The following is an 18,306-nucleotide window of genomic DNA, read 5'->3' on the forward strand; positions in this document are numbered from 1 at the left end:
TGGGTTGCCATTTTCTTCTCCCGGCAATCTTCCTGACCCAGGGATCAAACCTGGGTCTTCTGCATTGCAGGCAGATTCTTTACCAATTGAGCTATGAGGGAAGCCCTGAGTTAACATTTATATAGTGCTTAAGATTCTATTATTCCCCTTATTGTACAGATTAGGAAACTGAGTCACTGGGAAGTTAAGTATGGTGGGTAATGTCCCACAGCAAGAGTTTTAGAATTAATATTCCCAGTCAGACAGGGAGCAATTCCATGTTTTAACCACTAAACTGCTCAGACTCTGCCTAAACTAAGTGTTGAACATTCAACATGTGTTATTTCATCTGACCTTTAGGACTCTTTGTTGCAGATTTTTTAAAAGACAAATTTGAGGTCAGAGAGAAGTTACTGTCTTTTCTTGTCCAGGATCATATAGTCAAAAAGTAGAAAAACTGAAATTTGGACCAAAACCTTTTCCTCTCTGTGCTGGATATTCAGATCTTTTCCATCTGAATCTAGTTCAGATTCTGCTTTATTTAAGAAGAGTTGCAATCAAGCAACAAAACTTGCTAAGCAGGAAGGAATGTGGTTAGTTACTCTCTCCCCACTCTCATTTGGCAGAAGGACAGAAGAAGGTTGAGGAAGTCTTGCCAAGGTCACCCAGCCCACTAGAGTGGATCTGCGGTTGAATTCATGTTCAGGAACTTTTCTAATTTCATTTTTACATAAGAACAATTAGAAACATTTTTATAAAAAAAAAAGTCCTGACCCAGAGAATGGCCTGTGTTTGCAAGCTCTGGTCTTGTCTTCATCCCTGATGAGCTGTTCACCTTTGGTAGCTCATGTCATCTCCGTTGCCCTTAGTTCCCTCATGTGAAAAAGTGAGAAAGCAGAACTGAGTCATCTCAGCAGAGGAACTTGTTGCGGAGACAGGGTAAAAAACACTGCACAGGGAGTGGCCAGGGCTTTGGGTGTCCCCATTTCCACTTTCTGTTTCAGCCTGTTTTCTACTTTGCTTTATATACAGCAGATTCTATATATCTACCATATGTTTACCACCAACAAATTAGTAGTAATAGCAATAATGCTATTTATTGAATGCCCACTATAGTGAGTATATAAATTTACATTTCTGAGGAGACTGAGGATCCCACTAGCCTGAGATCACAGCAAAAATGATGGATCTAGTGTTTGTACATAGGTGCGGGGGAGGGAAGGGGACATTTTACATAAAGGACTAATATAGGATAGGTAGGGACAATGGGTTCAACAATTAGTATCCATCTAGAAAACATATTCTAATGCTATATGTTTGTTTGAAAATATAGGATTAGAGATGATTTCTTGGTGTCTTCTTTGATATTTCAAGAATGCTGGGTCTGCTTCTTGCTAGGGCTATACAGAAATTGCTGGACTAATGTGAAGAAGGAAAGAGCATTCCTCATTCCAGGATACCAGCTTACCTGCATCAAACATAGACAAGGCTGTATTCTGAACAGGTAGTATAATTCAGTACCCTCATCAAAAGAGTCAACAAGACTAGTCAGCATACGGATTGAGGACCAGGAACCAAGGACTGAATAACAGTGAAACTTAACTAAAAACTTCTACCAATGGTGAGGGGCAGAGCAGATGGTGAAATTGGGATGGAGTCTGAGATTCCCTGATATAGTAATGAATCTTCTGTTTCTGCTCTGTTTCACGTAGAAACTGGGTACTTTAAGAGTCCAAGGCTGAATCTCTTAGTAGATCCAAAAGCCACACTCAATGAAGGTAAAATCAGAATAATGGTGAATTCTAACATTTTCTAAGCCTATGATCTCTAACTATGTCTCCCATTTATCTCTTCTTGTATGCCTTTCTCTCCAACTATTCTAGATGAATACTAATTATTGAACCCATTGTCCCTACCTATCCTATATTAGTCCTTTATATAAAATGTCCCCTTCCCTCCTCTGCACCTATGTGCAAACACTAGATCCATCATTTTTGCTGTGATCTCAGGCTAGTGGGACCCTCAGTCTCCTCAGAAATGTAAATTTACATACTCAGTATAGTGGACATTCAATAAATAGTATTATTGTTATTGCTACTAATTTGTTGGTGGTAAACATAAGCATATCAAATTGTTGTGTTGAACAAAATGTTCATTTGGGTCTTCCTGTAACATCTTATGGAAAAATATTAAATGAACTTTTTGGCCAACCCAATAAATCACTGATGTTTTGTCTCATTGGGCTGAAGCATAAAGCAGTATTGAATGTCATTTCACCCGCCACTGGTAAGGACTAGAAATCCCCCGACCAGTGAAGTCAGTCTCTGCTTCAGGCAGGCTCTTAGAACACCGGGCTCCTACTTGGAAAACAGAGAATAATAACATGTATCCTGTCTTATCTTGCCTCAGTGGGGAGGTGCTGCTGAAGGGTGATAGTGCTTAGTGAATATGAAAGAGCTGTACCATGATACGGGGTCTGTAGGAATTCTGTATATGGAGAGGAGTCCAGACTGCATGGACACCTCTGCTTAGAGGGCTGACAGTGCAAGATAAGCCTGGAAATCTTTGAGCAGTGTGTCTAAAACAAGTCAGATTTTTCTCCTCCTTCTCACTTAGATCTCAGGCAGTGATACTGAATTTCCATTTCCTTAGTTAGCCCAGGCTTATCTTTCCAGCTCCCTTTGCTCAAGTGGAGGAGCTTTAGTTCACCACTGAATTATTACTGTCCCAACCCCTTGTTTGAAGGACCTGGAATACCAAGATATTCCATAGGGAAGCATGAGAGTCAGATCTATGCAGCTAAGGAAATCCTTCCACAAAACTTTTCTTCTGAGCAACTCAGGGGAACAGAGCAATGCACTAACATGTTTGTTAACAAGAAGTCCAACAAGCTGTTTAGTTGAGCTGGGGAAACCAAAGGGTGAGTCTAGGGAACTGTTCCCAGGAGAGGCTGTGCCTACTTAATAAAGCAGAACCTCAGCTTTAGTGATTATCAAACTTCAGTGATTATCATTTTCTCTGCAGGGGTCTCTCTCTGCCTGAGTTGAGGAGCAGGGAGCTTCTGGGAGGCCCCAGTTTTCTCTTCATGCCTCCCTCAATTAATACTAATTGGGAACATGAGAATGCAGAACAGGATGCAAAAAAAGCACCTCTAGAAAACGGTTCTCCTGGGAATCCTTTCCCCAGGCCTGTGGGAGGTACCAGCCTCGCAGTTTTGCTTGAGCGATGCAGAAGGGCATCTATTCCCTATGTTCATAGGAGGCCCTGTGGATGTAGAGTGGGAGTCAGGAGGCCTGAGCTTTAATCGAGGTTCTGCCACTAACTAACTCTGACCCAAAGTGGGTTACGCACCTTTCCTGAGCTGTGTATATTTTTTAGATTCTAGGTATTCTTGCCAGAAGAATCTTTGCCACAGGCAGTTTTGCCATAAGAAAAGGACATAATGAAAAAGATAAAAAGAAGATAATTAAATATGAAAAATTAATAAAATTGTAAAAATATTTCATTGTGAAGAGTAAAAATACAAAAATATCTGAAAACAAACTGGTGTAGCTTCATACTTATAGTTGTATTAGGGTATATCTTAGAGGAAGCAGTGATGTTTCCTTTCTCAAAGTCAATATTAAGGACTCAGGATCTAATAGTGGATGCAAGTTGTTTATGATATAAAAAAAAAAGTCTGCCATAAGTCACTTTCAATTTCCCTGGAAGTATAACAAACAGGAGGGATGCAGCTGTTTCTTATCAATATATGTAGTATACATAGTTGGAAGCATATATCTAGATTTTATTTAAATTTTCCATCATATGTCCAGTCCTAATATTTCACCAAATTATCTCAGCTAGATTCTGTGCCAGACACCAAAATTCTGTCTACATTATGTTCTCCACTATAAAATAGCAAAAAATAATCACCATTTTCAAGAACCGTATTCATCAGGAATCATATGGTTATTTTTTTTGAGACAGGAGAAATCTTATTCTTATTTTGCTTCCAACTTCAAATGTTGCTTGATACATTTGGTAAACACAGCACTAAAGAACAAGCCATTGTATATAAATTAGCTAAAGAATTGATAATTAATGTTATTGAAGACTGCGGTGAATTATAATTTTTTATCTTTAATGCCCAAATTGGTGTATGAACAACTTGCTGTGTCGTGAAACTACTTGCAGAAAAAGTGTTTACAGTGAAAATACTAGCCAAAATGTTTAAAATATATTATATATATATAAAATATGGATATTTAATTTTATGATTAAAAATCCAATTTTATGATTGATTTCTTTGATCTGTAATTTTGTGAAGTATGATAAATGATTTGTTTTTTGTTCTGATATCCAGGATAACAGCATCAAGAAATAAGAATGTAGTTTCTTTACTTGTACTTAAGGGGAAAAAGTCTGTTGAGTATGAAAAAAGCAAAGGGAGAGTAAGATCATTATATGCCCCAAGAGACAGCTCACCTCCAAAAGAAGAGGGGTGTATTCTGTATTGTCACACTTATTTGCTCTTTCAGAACATTTAAAACATATCATTTCCTTTTTAGGAAGAACAACATTTCCTCTTAAGGAAAAAAAAAAAAAAAAAGATCAGTTCTGATCACCTGCCTATGCATTCATCTCTGCTTTTCTCATCCCCGTAGACATGTATACTACTTATGTCTCATGACTCTGAGTGTACTGAAAAGTTAGAACCTCAAGTGCAATTTTTAGTGTTGATAATACTATAGAAGAATATGCAGTCAGAAAACCTTGGGTTTAAATTCCAATTCCACAAATCAGAAGTTGTAAAATTCAGTTCAGTTTAGCAAACCCCTTTTCCCTTCATTTTTAAAACTGAAAAAGTTAATAATACCTACTTGAAGGTTATTGAGAGAATAGAGATACTTTCTGCTGGCAGATAAGAGGTGCTATAAGAGTAAAACCCAACTTTGCTGGTTTTTATTATTATCAGCATTATCTTTGCACATCTAGTACCTAATAGGATCAAAGAGATGACTCCTAAATCGATAAGAAAAATAGTTCGTTGAAGAAGTTCTGTGTCTCTTCAAAAGTCCTGCAATCACTCACAGACTGAACTGCTTAAAAGTGGTCAGAAACACTTCTGAAACTGACTCAACTCTTTAGTTATCTTTGAGAGTCTAAAGTTTTCTGACTAGGGGCAAGCAGATCGGAGCATTTCTTTTAGTCATAATCTAAGAGGAGATCATATCTAGAAACATATGGGACCTCAATTATTGCATACTAAACTTAATGAGTTATTTGGAAAAATCAGGGTGCGTAACAAAGTTCCCTGATCAAAGCCTGGTACAGTGAGGAGGTTCAGTTAATATTAAATGTCTATCTTCTCCTTTAGAAACGTGAGACTACAAGAATCCTTATCACAGTGTGATCGTTTTTCATCTCACAGTACTGCTTATAAGTTCTGGTCTTCCTGTATGTTCTATTGAAAATACATACTTAATTGACTTTAAATACCAGAAAACATTTTTTTTAAAAAACAATGTGTAAAGCAGTTTTAGGTTCACAGTAAAATTGAGTAGAAACCACAGGCTACCATATAGCTCCTGCCTTGACCCGTGCACTGCCTCCCCGACCATCAACATCCCCCATCAGACTGATACATTTGTTACAGTTGATGAACCTACACTGACATATCATTATCAGCCAAAATTCATAATTTACGTCATTATCACCAAAGTACAACAATGGTGTATGCTCAATGGGTTTCAACAAATATGTAATGACATGCATCCACCGTGACAGTATATTTTAGTTTAGTTTCACTGCCCTAAGAATACAACTGCTACACTTCTTTGTCTCCTACAACCTAGCCCCTAGCTAGCCCCAAATCATTGATTGTTTACTGTCTACATACTTGATTCTTCCCTAAGTATGATGGAGAATTGGTGTCAGTTTATACTGTTTTTCAAAGCAATCATAAGGAATTCTGAAAAAGCTAATAAAGCGACCAATAAGAAGTCAGAGATGTGAATGAGGTGGGGTGAGGGTAAGAAAGAGGAAGAGAACAGTTGAGAAGATATTCAAAAAGGCAAAAGAAGGACTGTATGTCAGAGAAGAGCAGGGGCATGAGAACATTAGATAGGTCACTAGGAAAACATTTAGTTTCTTGGTTTTATTATATGAAAGAGGGGGAAAGTGACTTATATTCATTGGCTTTTCAGTGCCATATAAAACTTGGTCCGTAGCAGTTAGGCTAGAGGAAGGTGAACAGGATAGAATCTGGTGACAGGAAGAGAAGCTGGAAGTCAGAGAGGACAATCAGAACTGGGAGGGAAATGAGTATCTGAGGAGGTGGCCCAGGGTTTAGGGAAGGAGCAGATTTTTCTTTTTTCAGATGTTGACTAAAGGGAAGTTTTGTCTGTTGGCAAGAGAAGGAAGTCAGAATAGAGGCATTGTGGGGTAGGTTTGTTTAGAACAGAAATCAAAGACTCACATTTCTGAGAGAAAGAACATCTGCAAATGAGATGCTGTTTCTGCAAATTTCATTGCTCCTGACTCTTCTCCCATGTGGTGACAGTAAAAATGGTAAGAATTCTGTTCAAAAAGACGTGTGTGTGTGCGTGTGTGCATGTGCATGCATGCAGGAAGGCACATCCACCTGTTTGAGCTTGTGTGTGTGAATGTGTGGTATGCATGTGTGTATGGAGTGGCTTCCCAACCTAGAGACTGAGAACATCAGCCTAATTTCATTCCAGTATCACTGACTCCAGGTCCATGTGCCCTTTTGAGGGCTATCTATTATGTATGGGTCCCTGGGGCAGCCAAACGTTTGCTGAGGTGTCTTGCTTTTCCCCTAAATTCTGAGTTTCCTCTCTTTGGCACCTTTCTTTCTGTGCTCTCTCTCCTTCCCAGTGCCCCTTCTCATTCTCTTTGTTCTTTTCCCAGACTTCCAGGAGCCAATCACTTTCCAAATCATTCGGATCTCATCATTTTATAGCCGATTCCTTACACAAAATCTGGGCTCAGCTTGGTTGAATGAGTTGCAGACTCATGCCTGGGAAAACAACTCTGACACAGTCATTTACCTGCATCCTTGGTCCAAAGGCAACTTCAGTGATGAGGAGTTGATAGAAGTGGAAAAAATACTTCATACATTCTTCATTAGACTTGGCCAGGCACTTTACAACCATGCCAGTCAATGGAAGCTTGAATGTAAGTTCAGTTCCCTCAGTGGGTATTGGGGATATGGTGCAAGTTATGGTGTGTGTATGTGTGTGTCTCAGTGAGTTTCTTATTTCTCTAATAAGCAGCCTCCATCAATTCTGAGCCTTACCAGACACTCTCATCTTCCTCATTCCTTAATTCACTTCTTGAAGTGTGATTTTATCACCCATTCAATTGCTTTAGCGATCAGTCTGTATATTCAGTGTAACCTACAGCATTCTACTCACCCTACATTATTATAATCCCAAATCTCTCACACTAAGTCCTTCCTTATTTTTTTACCTGCATAGTTTACAATGCCTTCTTCAAATACTTTGCCCCTCATGGCATTCACCTCTTTCTGCATCTCCAACTACTACTAGTTCCCAATCTCTGAACCTCCAATCAAACAAAATTTTGCTCTATTCCCTCAAATTTTCTAAAATCCTCCCTTATGCTTCTATCATCTTTTAATTAAACTCATTTTATTTTGTCTTATTTACTCCTTCTTTCTTCTAATTTAGAACTTTTCTTCCCCAGATCCCTTTGAACTGCAGGTGGCAGGTGGCTGTGAGATGCACATCAGAGATGCCTCAGTAGGCTTTGTGCGAGTTGGTTATCAAGGATCAGACTTCCTAAGCTTCCAGAAAAATGTATGGATACCCTCTCCAGAGGGTGGAGATATGGCTAAGTTTGTCTGCTTACTATTCAATTTATACCAAGGCACACTGGAAATAATACACAAGCTGATCAGTGACACCTGCCCACGTTTCCTCTTGAGTCTTCTTGATGCAGGAAAGACATATCTCCAGAGACAAGGTCAGTTCTGCACCCTTCCTCCACAAATTTTCTGTTCTAAAATCACACCTTCTCATCTTGCTAACAAGGAGCCAAGTGGGGGAGGGGATAATGGGTGACGACTGCTAACAGCGGGAAAAGTATGTCCATCTAAACTGACATGAAGCTCTGAACCTCTGAGTCTGTACTAGAGTCCTCATCTGACGACCTTCCCTGTCCTCTGCAGTACGACCGGAGGCCTGGCTGTCCCCTGGCCCCAGCCCTGGCCCTGGCCGTCTGATGCTGGTTTGTCACGCCTCTGGCTTCTACCCAAAGCCCATTTGGGTGATGTGGATGCGGGGTGAGCAGGAGCAACAGGGCACTCAGAGAAGTGACATCTTACCTAACGCTGATGGGACGTGGTATCTTCAGGTTTCCTTGGATGTGGAAGCCAGTGAGGCATCCGGCCTGAGCTGCCGGGTGAGACACAGCAGTCTAGGAGGCCAGGACATCATCCTCTACTGGGGTGAGGAAGAACTGGGGCCCCGCTGGACTGGGAATAGGTGGTCCTCAGGCAGAGCAGGAGAGCCAGGTGAAAAATTGGGGATTCTAGAGACTCCACACCCAAAAGGAATAAAAATAAGAAATACAAGAGTTAAAAATGAGAGTCCTGCAGGTATAAGAAAATGATAAGTTTCGATAGAGTCACTCTGAGGAGGGATAAGAGAAGAAACAAGGAGGGAGGAGATTGTTGAGGCAGATATTTGAATAACAAAGGAAAAGCATGGAAATGCAGCAAGACAGTGGGTGGGTTTGGGAGGACACCCTTGTGTACACCCCCCTCCACAGATCATCGCAGCTCCAATGGCTGGATCATCTTGGCAGCAATCGTGCCCCTGGTCCTCCTGGCAGCTCTTGCATTTTGGCTTAGAAAAAGCTGGTGAGTTGTTTGTGTCCTGCCTCCCCCACAGTTCCCACTTGCCTGCCCACCTGTTTCTCTCTCTTCTCATTCTCCTCCCAGCCCCTTTCCTTCTTGCCCCTCATTTCTCACCTCCACCTCATGTAGAATGACTTCAATCTCTGTTCTCATCAGGACTTGCTGTAAACCTTCAAACACACTTTTCCCTCTGGAATGAGATCCCAGCAGCCCAGGAACCCAGGACACATCTAAATAGAACTCGGTGATGACGGCCTTTCCACTCTTTGTACAACTTCTTTAGATGCTGCTTTTTTCTGCTGAATGATCAGTTGTTAATATAAGCAATAACAAATGTAATTTTGCAGGATTTGCTGTTCTAACCTAGGTTTGAGACTGAAAAATTCATAATTTAAATTCTGAATGGATTACAGTCCTAGGATCCCTCACGTATTCAAATATGAGTGGGTCATCAGGCTTATTTCAGATGCCCCTTCATCCAAAGGGCCTTTCCTGATTCACCAGTGGAAGCTGTCTCTGCCTCATCTGAGTTCCCAGCAACATTTAACTGGACTTTGCTAAATCTCCTCCTCACTTCAGATCCTTTGTGGCCACTGTCTAGTTCTCTTTCCCCCTTCTAATTTTTAAGCTCTTGAGAACAAAGTTCACATATTTTACTATGTGTGTCCTTGGCAAAATGTCTTACCTGTGTGTGATATGTTCTCAGTAAAAATCTGTGTTAAATTTATTTCAATTTTATAGCCTTTTAAACATCGTTTTCCTTCCTGCTATCTTTGTAGTAGTTGAGACATTTGATGCTCTTCTGACTAAAGTACTCCTCACTTGACCAAGAAATTTCACAATTTTCTAGTTCCTTAGTGATTTCTCTGAGCTCCTGAGGAGAAACAGAGTTTTGCCTCTGACAATTCTAATTATTTAACTCTAGAGACCTATTGGGATGAAGTGTTGCTCCAAGTATTCTAAACAGAAAGAGGAAGGCAGAATATAGACCCTTATTTTTCAGGGTGGTTCATGGATGAGAAGCAGAATTATCATCTTGGAAATTGTTATAAATATTGGGTCTTGGATCTCTTCTTAGACTTCATGAGTCATAATTTGCATTTTAACAAAATCAGAAGGGGTTCATAGTTGCCTTTAAATTCCAGGAGCACTTATATGAGTGATGCCAGAGAGATAGTGGTGGGAGTATTTCCCTGAAGAGGAAAGAAAAGTCAAGCAAAAAGAACAAGAGTATTGATCCTCAGGACTGAAGTGAGATCAAGACTAGGAGATTACATAAAACATGTTCTTGTTATTCATGATGTTGTGTTAAATTTACAGGAAGTGCTGATTTAGTGAAAATTGAGCCATTGCTTCTAGGGCAAATGCAAGGTTTGGTTCCAGTGAACTTCTGGTCACAACATTTTTTGTCAACTAATAAATACATAGCTTTATGTGTGATTCTGCATATATATATATATATTTCAAAATAATCTATTAATTATATACAGTATTTCTTAATTATAAAATACCAGCCAAGAAGTTTTTAATCTTTTCTTGGTTCTGGGTAACACTATCATAAATATCTTTGACTTTCAGCCATACCACTGTGCTGTCCACTATACTTTTAAAAACAAAGAAAAAGGAAACAAACAAAAACCAGTCACACCTTATGAATCCACAAATCTAGCTCTTTCCCCATCTCTTCAGTAGCTTCATCATAACATTGTAGATATTACTTTAACACTTTAACACTTTCTGGAGTGGCTCCACTTATAAATCGGTAAATTTCCTTCTGTTTTCCTGGATTTACTGCACTGTTGATTCATTAACACTGAACTCACGGCTCACAATCCTACAAGGCACACTTGAACAAAACTTTATCTACATGTGTGTTTTCTTCATAAGACATGTCCAATCTTTCTGTGCTTAGGAACACCAGACAACACTTCAACACTTTGCCTTAGGACTATTTTAAACAGCAACATCACCATCAAAGTGCACAGATACACAGGAAATTTGGCCTAAGTAGATGGTGGAAAGAATATTTTTACAGTTTGAGAACTGCAATAAAAATTCAGGGAGTCACCTTTCTCATCTGGGAACTTGTGAGGCAGGTGGTATTTTGTACCACTCTGCACACGTCCATGAATGACTGTGAAAGCATTGTGAGTATTTATTTGAGCATTAAAAATAAATTTTAGCAGACAGGTAAATAAGCACATGCAGAACTGGTGAATAGTGAAGATATACTCTTTATGACTAATGAGCCAAATTGGCACTGTGAGTTGAAATATCCATGGAGAGACTTCAATTATTTTAGGATTCATTAATCAGTTCAACAAATAATTATTAAACAGTTATCTTGCATCAGGAACAAATTGAGCATAAAGTAGTGGGGGAGAGAAAGATCACCACTGTGTTCTGAGCTGAAAATTTTTGCCTTGCTAGTTTGTATGTCTTTTGGGGAAAAATATCTATTTAGGTCTTCTTCCTATTTTTTTGTAAATTGGGTTGTTTATTTTAATGATACTGAGTTGTATGAACTGTTTATGTATTCTGATTAACCCCTTACTGGGTCATGTCATTTGCAAATAAATGTTCCCATTTAGTGTAGGTTGTCTTTTCATTTTATCAATGGTTTCCTGTTCTGTGCAAAAACTTTTGTTTAATTAGGTCCTGTCTGTTTATTTTTGCTTTAGATTCCATTGTCTTAGGAAACAAAGGAAGTATTGCTACAGTTTATGTCAGAGTGTTCAGCCTGTTTTTCTTCTAGGAGTTTTATAGGTTTTGGTCTCATATTTAGGTCTTATTCCATTATATTTTTGTGTATGATGTGAGACAATATTCTAATTCCATTTTTTTACATTTATCCAGCTTTCCAAGCACCAGTTATTATAGAGACTGCCTTTTCTTTATTGTATATTCTTGCTTCCTTTGTAGTAGATTATTTGACCATGGGTTTAATTCTGGGGTCTCTATTCTGTGCCATTGATCTATGTGTCTCTTTTTGTGTCAATATCATATTGTTTTGATTACCATAGCTTTGAAATGTATTCTGAAGTCAAGAGGGCTTCCATGGTGAATCAGACAGTAAAGAATCTGCCTGCAATGTAGGAGATCGGGGTTCAATCCCTGGATTGGGAAGTTCCTCTGGAGAAGGAAATGGCAACCCACTCCAGTGTTCTTGCCTAAAGAATCCCAAGGACAGAGGAGCCTGGCAGGCTACATGTAGTCCATGTGGTTGCAAAGAGCTGGACAAGACTGAGTGACTGATACTTTCACTTTCACTTCACTGAAATCAAGGTACATAAATACCTCCAGCTCTTTGTCACGATTGTCTCGGCTCTTTGAGGTCTTGTGTGTTTTCATACTTTAAATTATTTGTTCTAGTTTCATGAAAAAATGCCATTGGTACTTTACAGAGATTGCATTGAAATTATGCAGTGCTTTGGGTAGTGTGGTCATTTTACCAATATTAATTCTTCCAAGCAATAAACATGGTATGTTTTCCTACCTGGTCGTGTTGTTTACAATTACTTTCATCAGAAACAGCATCACATTTTATAATAACATATAGAAACAGAAGGATAATATAGTAAGAATGTGGGGAAGAGAAGAGAATGGGGATAAGTCAACCAATCAAGTCATTTATAGAGGAAGTCTGCTCAGACCAAAAATGATATCCATGAAATGATATCAAAATGATATCCATGAACCATAAATGGAGAATAATTCAACAAAGCACTAATGATTCTAAAGGCAAAATACAACACAACAAAACAACAGTTGGAAAATGTTTAATGATGCTGTATAAAATAGAGGCTGAATTTGGATTTGCTGTTCAGTTAAGTTGTGTCTGACTCTTTGTAACCCCATGAACTGCAGCATGTCAGGCCTCCCTGTCCTTCACCATCTCCCAGAGTTTGCTCAAACTCATGTACATTGAGTTGGTGATGCCATTCAACCATCTCATTCTCTGTTTCCCTCCTCTCCTTTTGCCTTCAATCTTTTCCAGAGCCAGGATCTTTTCCAGTGAGTGGGCTCTGCATCAGATGGCCAAAGTGTTGGAGCTTCAGGTTCAGCATCAGTCCTTCCAATGAATATTGAGGCTTGATTTCCTTTACGATTTACTGGTTTGATCTCCTTGCTGGTCAGGGATCTCTCAAGAGTCCTCTCCAGCACCACATTTTGAGTTAGGATAATGGGTTTCATAGTAGGCAGTATCTTAATAGGGAAAAAACACAAAACTATGCAATATTGTTAGTTTTATGGCAAACTATGCAATAAAATACTTTTATATCTAAGAAATGTATTGATCTGCAACCTCAAGACTATCTGATTTAAAATGCTAAGGTTTTTGCAATCATTAAAGTCTATAAATGGGGCTTCCTTGGTAGCTCAGATGATAAAGAATTCACCTGCCAATGCTGGAGACCTGGGTTTGATCCCTGGGTTGGGAAGATCCCCTGGTGGAATGAATGGATACCCATGCCAGTACCCTTGCCTGGAGAACTTCATGAACAGAGGAGCCTGGAAGGCTAGAGTCCGTGGGGTGGCAAAGAGTAGGACATGACTAAGCAACTAGCACTTTCACGCTTTCACTAAGGTTCTAGATAGGGATACATTTCTATATTTTACCACTTGGTGGCAGTAGAAATTAAAACAAAGTTTTTTTCAGCTACTTAATACTGAAATTTTCAGAAGGCCTCCAAATCATAATACTACTTAAATTCACAGTAACTTGTTAGCTCTAAAAATAATTAAAAATTGCTTGTAAAACATGCACATAATATTAAAAGTATATCAACAATAATATGGAAATAAAATCCAAGGGAATATGTGGCCAGTAAAACACGCTAACCCCAAGAAGGATTATCTTATAAAAGAAAGTGTCATGACACCCTATGCACAGGCTGGATGGGTCATGGATTATTAGAGGGCTATAAGATGAGTAAGACTGATCAATTACACAGTCACAGAGTCTAGAAGAAACAGACAAATATGTTGTTCAGTAAAGACAGCTCTTCCTGGTCCTGAGGCCCCAGGGAAATTTCTTTCATCAGTTTCCATAGAGAAGAAACTGTTTGGTTCAGGGAACAATGTTCTTAGGAAAGTTCTTTCAGTAAATTTCATGAGGTTCACAGGCCTGGTGGCTTGTAGTCTCAAAGTAGGGTGAGCATGTCAGTCTAAAATATAGTTTTCAAAAATGGGGAAAATAACTCTATGCAGCACATAGGATCTGGTTCACCTGTGCAGTTCTTTGATGCTCTGGAAAATTCAATAGCAGATCTTACATAATCGACAGAAATGAGTAGACTCTAAGTCTCCCATAAATATTGTTTATGTTGAACTAATTTGAGTCTTTTTCAGCAACAGAGACTTTTAGATTGTTACTCTAACCTATACCGTATGTATGACAGTTTTATATAATCTGATAAATGCAGAGTAGTGACTCTAATCAGTGGAGTTGTAGTTGGAATTTGCAATTGAAAACTTCTTGTAACTTTTGGAGATCACTCATGGCCTGTTGTTTGAATCTCAAGTGCTCCCAGGAGGCTGGTAATACCTGTAGCAAGGACCAAGATTCTTCTCAAGATATAATTTGGTTCTGCTCTAATACAAAGGCATTTGTTGGCCTACCTACAACTCTGTCCATTCCCAATGCATGGCCAATTCCACTTCAGAGAGAATACTAGACAGAACTTGAGAAAGGGAAATATTTAAAATGAGGATGAGCCCTAATTTTGATCTAAAGTGTTCTAAGTAAAACATCCATGGTCTTTGAAAAAGTGACCAAATCCAGATGACCTATTTAAGTGAAACTGTTGACTTATGTCCCTAAATTGGCAGTTGAATTGCCAAATGCTGCCATATGGCAAAGACCACTGATTTTTTCTTGAAATCTATTTTACACTTCCTCCAGAATTAATCAACTGCTTAATCATTAGCTGGGCAGAATAAAATTACATCTCTTAGCACCCTTTTAACTGGTTGTGGTTATGTTACTGAGCTCTCAAATCAATGTAATTTGACAACTTTTGCAAAGGGATCTGAAGTATTGGGAGGTGGTGGGTGTGTCCAGCTTTTGCCTTTCTCTTTATTGTCAGCATAACATGGGTTTGATGGATGGACCTCTGGCATCCATTTCAGAGATTAGGATTGCCTTTGGAGTGAGGATCAAGCATGGTAAAGGACAAAACAAAACAAAGCAAAAAAAAAAAAAAAAAAAACACAAACAAACACCTCAAAGCGAAAGAGGAAACTGGAACCAAGTCCATGACAATGAAATGACATAACAAACCTGAATTGCCTACTTATAGTCTTTTCACAAGAGAAAGAAATTTTTGTTTTTTGAATATCTATTTTATATATTTTTAAAGATTTGTTTTCCATTTTAATTTTCTGTTACTTGGAGTCAAACTTGATCCTAACTAATCCAGGATGTTAGCTAAATATCAATTTAAAGTTGATACTTTTGGTTTATGAAATGTTTACTTATAACTCTTTACTTTTCTTCATTGTATTGACATATATGCATTATTTATTTTTTGCTAAGAGTAAAGAAAAATTTTGACAATAGCACCCATGTTATCTGTATATAAGTTCATTTTTATCTAGAAATTTTCTAAGGCAAGGAAGCAAATGCAATCATCATCTGAAATTTATATGAAATTGATATTTACATGTTTATCCATGGCTGATTCATGTCTATGTATGGCAAAAACCACCATAGTATTGTAAAATAATTATCCTCCAATTAAAAAAAATTAATTAATTTGAAAAAAGAAATCATAGTGAACTTCTAGGAAAATGATAGAGTGAAAAAATTAATAATTCATTTCACTGAGATAAATCCAAAGTACAAAAAGTAATTTTTCTACATTTAATCTACCAGAGAGATTTAACTTACAAACAAAAACCAAAGAAGATCTATAATATACATAGAAAGTTGGGGTAAAATTTTATCATATATTCTCATTCATTTTAAATAAGATGGAAGGTTGATACCTGTAGTTTAGAGGAATAAGTTCAATGCAGGAAATAATTAACAAAGGCTTCTGGAACCTTTGTTGTAACTATAGAGAAAAAAATTATTGTGAGAATGAAAAATAAATTAATATATGAAAGATCATCCTTAGTCTCGCTATGTTTTCATGTCTCAGTGCTTTACTGATCCTGATTTCCCTACCCAGGCTGCCTTCTATTTACCAAGATCTATTCTGGAACTTACATTCAACATTTAATGGTCAATGTAAACATCACCCTCTCAGTGGGACCTTAACAAGATGGCAGAGTAAAAGGACCTTGAGTTCATCTCCTGTCAGGAGCACACCAAAATCACAACTAACTGCTGAACAACCATCAGTAAAAAAGACTGCTGAACGTACCAAAAAGACATTCTATATCCAAAGACGTAAAAGAAGAAACCCAACAAAATGGTAAGGAGGGCATCCTTGTGACATAATCAAATGCCACGCTCCCCAGGTAGAAAACCTACAAACTGGAGAATAATTATATCACAGAAGTTCTCCTGCAGGAGAGAGAGTGTTAAGTCCCACATCAGGATGTCCAACCTGGGAATCTGGCCTTAGCTCCAGAGGATTTGGTTTTGAAGGCCAGTGGGGCTTGAATGCAGGCGCTCCATAGGACTGGGGGAAACAGAAACTTTACTCTTGAAGGGCACATGCAAGGTCTCATGCATACCAGGACCCAAGGGAAAAAGCAGTGACTTTATAGGGACCCAGGCCAGACTTGCCAACTGGTTTTAGAGGATCTCATGGGGAGGTGGGGGCAGCTGTGGCCCAGTGTGGGGACAAGGACACTGGTGGTGGAGCTACTGAAGAATATTCATCTGTGAGCTTTCCTGGAAGCCACCATTTTGGCATTAAGACTTTGCCACACCCAACAACCTGTAGGTTCCATTGCTGAGATGTCTCAGGCCAAATAACCAACATGACAGAAACACAGCTTCATCCATCAGCAGACAGGCTGCTTAAAGACTTCCTGAGCGCATGGCACTTCTATCCTTGCTGCTTGATGCAGCCTTGCCCACCAGAGGATAAAGACTAAGCTCTATTCACCAATGGGTAGGCACCAGTCCCTACATCAGGAAACCTGCAAAAGTATCTAGACCAGCCTCACATACTGTAGGGCAGACATCAGAAACAAAATCCCTACAAACCAGCAACCTGTAGAACCAAGTTCTGAGAACACAGATGAGAACTTTCCTTGGCATCAGCTGGTGCCTGGCCCTTGGATGATGAGAGGGTTGTGTACTTATGGAACATAAAATGCATCTGCTATAGAAGGCCATTTCTCCAAGGTCAAGAAACATAACTAGCCTTCCACAGACATCAAAATGCAAGTAGAAATTTAGACAAAATGAGATGGAAGGAGGAATATCCTACAAATAAAAATACTCTATACAATAAGACTCTCATTCAGATTTTACAGAGAAAGTAAAAGCATACAAAAAGCATACATACAAAATCTAAAAGAATTTGGCACCACCAAACAAGCTTTACAACAAATGCTAAAATAACTTCTATAAGCAGAAAAGAAAAGGTCACAATTAGAAACAAAATAGTTATGAAATGGGAAACCTCACTGGAAAAGGCAAACATACAGTAAAGATAGAAAATCATCTACACACAAATATTTAAACCAGTAACTGTGAGAAGGGAGAGTACAAATGCAGGATATTTGAAATGCACTTGAAATTAAGAGATCAGCAACTTAAAACAACTGTGTGTGTATGTGTGTGTGTGTACATAAAATAAATGGGGGGCTATGAGGCTACTATGTCAAAACCTCATGATAACGACAAATCAAAAATCTATAACAGATAAACACAAAAAAGAAAAAGGAATCCAAATGCAACACTGAAGATAGTCATCAAATTGCAAGAGAAGAGAACTAAAGAGTAAGGTAGAAAAAAGACCTACAAAAACAAATACAAAACAGTCATCAAACAGGCAATAAAAACATACTTATTAATAGTCACTTTAAATATAAATGGATTAAATACTTCAACAAAAATTCATAGACTGGCTTAATGGATACAAAAACAAGAGACCCACTTCAGATCTAGAGACATAAACTGACTTAAAGTGAGGGGATGGAAAAAGATATTCCATGTAAATGGATATCAAAAGAAAGCTGGAGTAGCTTAGATAAAATAGACTTTAAAATAAAGACTATTACAAAAAACAAAGAATGACACTGCCTAATGATCAAGGAATCTATCCAAGAAGAAGAAATAACAATTGCAAATACATATCTACCCAGCATAGGTGTACTGCAATGTATGAGGCAAATATTAACAGACTTAAAAGGAGAAATTGACAGTAACACAGTAATAGTGGGTGACATTAACACCCTTTGTACATTAATAGACAGAGCATCCAGAGAGAAAGGAGATACAGGTTTTGTTGTTGTTATTTCATTTATTTTTATTAGTT

At 38.3% G+C, this 18,306-nt stretch overlaps 1 protein-coding gene across 2 annotated transcripts; it reads left to right on the forward strand.

Moving 5' to 3' along the window:
• Window positions 1-6,052: 6,052 nt before the first annotated feature.
• LOC122431282 (T-cell surface glycoprotein CD1a-like) lies at window positions 6,053-12,358 on the forward strand. 2 transcript variants are annotated; one of them, XM_043452523.1, is made up of 6 exons: window positions 6,053-6,531; window positions 6,892-7,158; window positions 7,690-7,968; window positions 8,174-8,452; window positions 8,776-8,866; window positions 9,020-12,358. In XM_043452523.1, the coding sequence occupies exons 1-6, from the start codon at window positions 6,471-6,473 to the stop codon at window positions 9,060-9,062; spliced, it is 1,020 nt and encodes a 339-aa protein (XP_043308458.1). In that variant the 5' UTR covers window positions 6,053-6,470; the 3' UTR covers window positions 9,063-12,358. The 2 variants fall into 2 exon arrangements, with proteins under 2 accessions (XP_043308458.1, XP_043308466.1); XM_043452531.1 differs by lacking the exon at window positions 6,892-7,158.
• The last annotated feature ends 5,948 nt before the right edge of the window (window positions 12,359-18,306 follow it).

This window comes from Cervus canadensis, chromosome 2 (genome assembly GCF_019320065.1).
Source record: "Cervus canadensis isolate Bull #8, Minnesota chromosome 2, ASM1932006v1, whole genome shotgun sequence".
Lineage (NCBI taxonomy): Eukaryota > Metazoa > Chordata > Mammalia > Artiodactyla > Cervidae > Cervus > Cervus canadensis.